Here is a 6,000-nt window from a genome sequence, read left to right as displayed (position 1 = left end):
AAATATCTCATTTGATCCTCACAACAACCCTGAGAGGTAGGTGCTATTATTATCCCAATTTTACAGATGAGGCAAATAGAGGTTAAGTGACTTGCCCAGGGTCACACAACTAGTATATGTCTAAAGCTGAATTTGAGCTCACTTCTTCCTGACTCCAAGCCAAGTGCTCTAGCCACTGTTGCACCTAGCTGCCTCTAACCATGAAATAAAATATCATAACAGATCAAAGAAATTATAGAATCCCCAAGTTAGACGAGCCTACAAGGGTCATCTAGTCTGACCCACACCACCAAGTAATCCCTTTTTCAGTGTGTCCAAATAGTTGTCCATCCTCTGCTTGGGCACCTCCAAGGAACAAGGAATTCCCTACCTACCCAGACAGCCCCGTCTACCTTGGACAGCTCTAATTGTCATTAGCAAGTTGCTTCTTCATTCATCATCAATTTGACAGACAAAGGGTCTGCTATGCCTAGTTCATTGCACTAAGCCCTGGGGGGAGACCCAGAGATAAGTAGGGCATCAACCCTGTCCTCAAGAAGCTCTGAGTCTGGCCAGAGGCACAGGTAATTAGGATACAAATTGGATTATGTTGCATGTACAACTGGTGCTGTTGTGTACCCTGTTACTCATGCAAGGGTCTAAGAAAGCAGATGAGGGAGAGGTTACCTCCAGCTTGGAGAATGAGGAAAAGTCTCAAAGGGGAGGTTTCATTTGAGTTGGGCCTTGAAGGAATGTACTTAGGTCTATATGTCTGTTTTCCCTCTACTATAAACTCCATGAGGGAAGGGACTGCATTCTACTCATCTCTTAAATCTACCCACCTACACACCCACCCCCAGAGACAGACAAAGAGGCAGGCAGGGAGAGGAAGACAGAGCAGGAGAGAGAGGAGAGAGAGAGGGAGAGAGAGAGAGAGAGAAAAGAGGAAAAAGAGAGAAGGGGCAGGAAATAGAAGAGAGGGAGGGGGAGTGAAGAGACAGAGACGGGGGGGGGGGGGGGGAAGAGAGAGAATGTTGTACAGAGCTGGCGCTTAGGTAAATGTTTGCTGAATTTCTGAAGTTACCCTGGCCCCAGATCCTGGAAGCACTGTGCACCTCACAAACTAGTGTATTCTGGGCATTGTCTCTGCCTTTTTAACATGAACATTCCTTACACATCCATACCTTTTAAAAATGCCAAGCCTGGAGTCCTGTGCTGTCCATTCAGCCACCCTCATCACAGCCTTGTGCAATTGAAAGTGATGAATTAATGAAGTATTTGATAAACACAAGCTGCTAGGCAGCAGCTTGGGCTTGGAATCAGGAAAACATCTTCCTGAGTTCAAATCCAGCCTCAGGTACTTACTAGCTATGTGACCCTGGACAAGTCACTTCACCCTGTTTGCCTCAGTTTCCTCATCTGTAAAATGAACTGGAGAAAGAAATGGCCAAACACTCCAGGATCTTTGCCAAGAAAGCCCCAAATGGGATCATGAGGAGTTAGACACAACAGAAATAGCTGAACAGCAACAAAGAGCACTGGGGAGGCCTTGAATCTCTTCTCTGCCACTGATTGCCTGTGTGTCCTTACTCAAGTCGCCTCTCTCCTCTCAGCCTCAGTTTCCTCTTTTGTAAAATGAGGGAGTTGGGCCACTTGACCTCTGAGGCCCCTTTGACCTCAAAACCTATGACGTGGAAGGGAATTTCAGCCATATCTCATCCAATGACTCATTTTATAGATGAGAATACCGAGACCCAGTGAGAGGAGAGGACTTGTAAGTCACAAAAGAGGGGACACTTGAACACAGCCCTCTGGCCTCCTTGCCCAAGGCTCTTTCCACTGCTTTGTTGGTTCACAATGTGATGAGAGAGACTAGAGAAGTCTGCTTGAGTCATGTTGGTGAGTTGCAAGTAAGAGAAAATTTGATGTTTTTAAGGGTAAAATTAACGGTTTTGGAGGAAACATGAATGGAAAGCATTTAGACGTAACTATTCTAGAACAAAATCAGGGCTCATTGCAAAGCAATTGCTCATGTCTTGAGGACCCCAATCTGGCCTGGAGGGCTGTTAGCAGACTCTAAATATCAGTCAATTTTAGATTATTTTACCAGGAGGGAGATGGGGCTGCTTCGGACCTTCCTGGCAATGTGCAGATGAGACTGCATTCAAAAGGAGAAACGGCTGTGGAACTGAGCTGTCCCAAGCCTGAGGAATAAGCCTACAGGGCTTCAGAGAGAACTTTTGAGCCATCAATCACAGAGAAGAATGACAGGCCCTTTCAACTAAGGTCGTCTCACCTCCAAAAGGAAAGAGGCTCACCCAGGTTGACCTGTGTGTGAATTAATTTAAAACAGATGTGGGGAAAAGACAGGCAAATCTGAATTTCAAGCACCAGACCATGTTTCAAATGATATGGACTGACTTACAGAACCTTGTTTCTAGATTGGGTGTGGATTCTTGGAAAATCAAATTCAAACTTGAATTCAGCCAATGCTTCTTCATCACCGAATCTCTCAGATTCGGAAGGGCCCTCAGAGGCTACCCAGTGGAACCCTTACCTGACCAAGAATTCCCTCCACAGCTTCCCTGACCATCAGTTAATCAGCAAGGATTTATTCAGCACTTTTTCTGTGCTGAGCACAGTGGTAGTGCTCGAGATACAAGAGAATCAATGAAACAGCTCCTGCCCTCAAGGAGTTTCTACTCTAAAGGGGTCAAGTGGGAAGAGTATCATCAGTTTCTGTTGGAAGACCTTCCCTACTTTACCCGCTTAGGCAGTCAATGTGGCATGTGAAAGCCTGCCACATGCAGAGAGCGCTTAGCCATTCAGGAAGTTAGGAAAGATGCAGCTCCTGCCCTCGTGCAGTTCCTGCTCTGGTAAGGGAATTAGACTCAAACACAGATGATTATGATGCATCGGAAGGGTGCAAAACAATGTGTCTTTCATCAAAACTGTGACTTGTTCTGTCGTTTTCAGTTATATCTGACTCTTTGCAGCCCCATTTGGGGTTTTCTTGGTAGAGATCCTGGAGTGGTTTGCCATTTCCTGCTCCAGCTCATTTTATAGATGAGGAAACTGAGGCAAACAGGGCTAAGTGACTTGCCCAGGATTGCACAGGTAGTAAATGTCTGAGGCCAGATTTAAACTCATGAAGATGAGTCTTCCTGACTCCCGACCTGGCACTCTATCCACTGCACCACCTAGCTGCCCTTCTGGCTCAGTGCAAATGGGGACGTTGGTCATGGTCCTGGTTTGGGGGGTCTTTCTCTTCCAAGAGACCACCAACCTCTACAGCTCCAGAGTCTTGTACCATGATAACCTTCTTCCAGGTCATCTTCCTTCCCCTCCCCAACCTTTTTTACAGCAGGTTTGCCCCTCTGGGCTTTCATCTGCCCCTTCCTCCTCTTAGTCTCCACCCACCCCTATTCACACATGCCTGTTTCTCCCCCAAGGAAAAAGCTTTTAGTTACACTCTTGAGGCCTTTAGCCTTTGGATCCCTAAGGCCTAGCCAAGTGCCTGGCACATAGTAGGCATTTTATAAAAAATAGGTATTTGATAATTGATTGATTCCAGGCAAACTCTCAGAAACCCCCAGATTTTTGCTATGTACACAGCTGTTCATCAGCCTCTTGGTGGCAGGCGACAAGGCCACTCCCAGCCCCTTTCCTGTCCTGCTATCCTTCTGACACACTCAGGCTAGTGACGCACCTGCTTTCTGAGTATGCAACCATCCTCCCCCTCTTCTGGTCACTAGCATGCCCACCATGACATCCTCTGGGGAGCAGAGTAGGGATGTGGCTGGCCCCTTCATTAGAAATTATTATGAGAAAGTTGGTGTTCTTCTCACCAACAAAGCCCCAGACCACTAAGCAGAGCTTTTTATAGGGATGATGGGGGCTCAGCCCTGGAGACGGTCAAAGTACACACATCAGAAGGCCGCCATCTTGATAACGCAGTCACTCCTTCCACCCACGCTGCTCTCAAACCCTGCCCTCACACTTTGGTAAATGACCTTTGTGAATTGTATTGGAAAAAACAAGTTCATCTCTTTGGTGGTCAGTTCTTTGTCAAGTGACTCTCTTCACACGTGGCTTGATTAGTTCTCAGACATCCATTGACCCACCAGGCCCATGCTAGACTCCTTTTCCTGTGTGGCAGGGCTGGCCAAGGCTTGAGGTCTGCTGACTTCACCTTGAGAACACAGGATCTCCTCCACTCTGCCATGAGGTATCAGACCATTATGGAGGAAAGTAGCCAAGATGTGGCAGATTTCCGGAAGTGGAAAACCTGTGGGAAGCTTCCAGATACACCAGAACTAGACTGACTGGCCGCAGTCTTAGGGGAGCAGGTGTAAAATAAGCAAGTCTGACCCCAAGGTCCTGCACAGCCAGCTATGGGGGAGAATGGGGAGCAGGGGAGTCCCCATCACTCATAAGAAATCAGCTCACCTGTCTGGGCCTCAGTTTCCCATTTAATTTGACTCAACAGGCATTTAATTTTTTCAATCATATATTTATTTAGAATCTTTATTTTTTCAAATTTTGGGTTCCAAATTCTCTCCTTCCCTCTAGCCCTTCCCTCACTCACTGAGAAGGCAAGCAGTGTGCTGACAATTATATATGTGAAGACATGCTTAACGTGCGTTTATTAAGTGCCTACTAGGGGCCAGGCACAGTGCCAAGAGCCCAGGATGCAAAGATAAAAGGAAATAGGGCCTCCTCGCAAGGAACATACATTCTTTTGGGGGAAACAACACACATACACATATGCATATATGTATATATGTACATGTAAATACCAAACAAATGCCAGGTAGTGTCTGAGAGGAAGATCACGGGCCTGATGTAAAGGACAGTTCGTTAACAATAGAACCAGGAATCCAGAGGGCCCAACGGGAAGAGGGCGATAGGGACACCAGGGGGCCCTTCATGTCTAAATCTAATACTCTATGATAATGAATAAGCCCCCATGCAAATTCAATTCGACTCATTCCAACAAACAGTTATTGAATGCCGGCTACGTCCAAGGAGAGGTATTGTGCCAGAAGGCTTACCCTAAAGAATCCCTCAAAAATCTGGAATTTTGGCCTGAGAGATACAGATGTCATTGATAATGAAGGAAAGATCACCACCTCCTTGTCCCCACACCAGGGGGTTGTTGGAGCCAACTCAAAACTGCTGGAGAGTCAATTGTTAAATTTTCAGTTTGAACATTTACATTTCAGAAATTGGCAAACACTATGAATCAGGCCTTGGTTTACTATTCTATCGATTACCTATCCTTGAGAAAGGGTTAATAATTCAGATTAAGCTTTAAAATGTGTCTCTGTATACTTTTTTTATCTGGAGAGATGGTTGTTAAACATTTTCCAGGACACCTATGTCATTAGAATGGAGGGGACCTCTGAAGCCACCTAGTCTGGCCCTTCCTCACCTGAACAAGAGTCTCCCACATCCAGCGTTCTTTCTACCATCCCCCACTGTCATTTCCATCCCACTTCCAGCCTCTTGGTCCTGGGGCTCACCAGGAACTCTAAAGCTGTGGATTCCAGGTTCTGTGCAGGAGAGCCTCGCCCCTCTGCCTCCTCCCTCACGGCACTCATCCCAAGCCTTGTCTTTGTTTGCAGTTGACCCCTATCATCTCTGACCCCGAGTACCTGTTGGATCAACACATCCTCATCAGCATTAAATCATCGGACAGCGATGAATCCTACGGTGAGTACTTGGGGAAGGGGATCTGGAGGTGGAGGAGCCACGTGGGGGGCTGGATGGGGGACTGAGGGAGGGGTGGTGGCTGCCTTCCCTGCTTCCCCACAGCCCTACCCATGCCCTGGTGGTCCTCCCATTCCAGATAGCGCCCTCTTCCCCCCACACCTCGGTCTGAGGCCAGCCAATGTCAACCCTTTCTCATTGACTCCCATCTTCCACCCGTTCATCTAAACTCAAAAGATTCTAAGACCCAAGGTTGAAAGCCCCTTAGAAATCATCTTGTCCAATGCTTTCACATGACAGAATAGGAAA

The 6,000-nt window shown here is 47.0% G+C and overlaps 1 protein-coding gene across 3 annotated transcripts in view; it reads left to right on the top strand.

Annotated features, from left to right (window-relative positions):
- Positions 1–6,000, top strand: part of INPP5D (inositol polyphosphate-5-phosphatase D) — a 134,886-nt gene that overhangs the window by 106,879 nt on the left and 22,007 nt on the right. For all 3 annotated transcript variants that reach the window (XM_027875252.1, XM_027875250.1, XM_027875253.1), the window contains exon 22: positions 5,607–5,694. In XM_027875252.1, coding sequence (XP_027731053.1) covers positions 5,607–5,694 — 88 coding nt within the window. The remainder of the gene's footprint in view (positions 1–5,606; positions 5,695–6,000) is intronic.

Source organism: Vombatus ursinus, unplaced genomic scaffold (assembly GCF_900497805.2).
Source record: "Vombatus ursinus unplaced genomic scaffold, bare-nosed wombat genome assembly UNPS02014808.1, whole genome shotgun sequence".
In the NCBI taxonomy this organism is placed as follows: Eukaryota; Metazoa; Chordata; class Mammalia; order Diprotodontia; family Vombatidae; genus Vombatus; species Vombatus ursinus.
The sequence above is the reverse complement of the archived record's forward strand: the minus strand, read 5'-3'. Positions and strand labels throughout refer to the sequence as shown.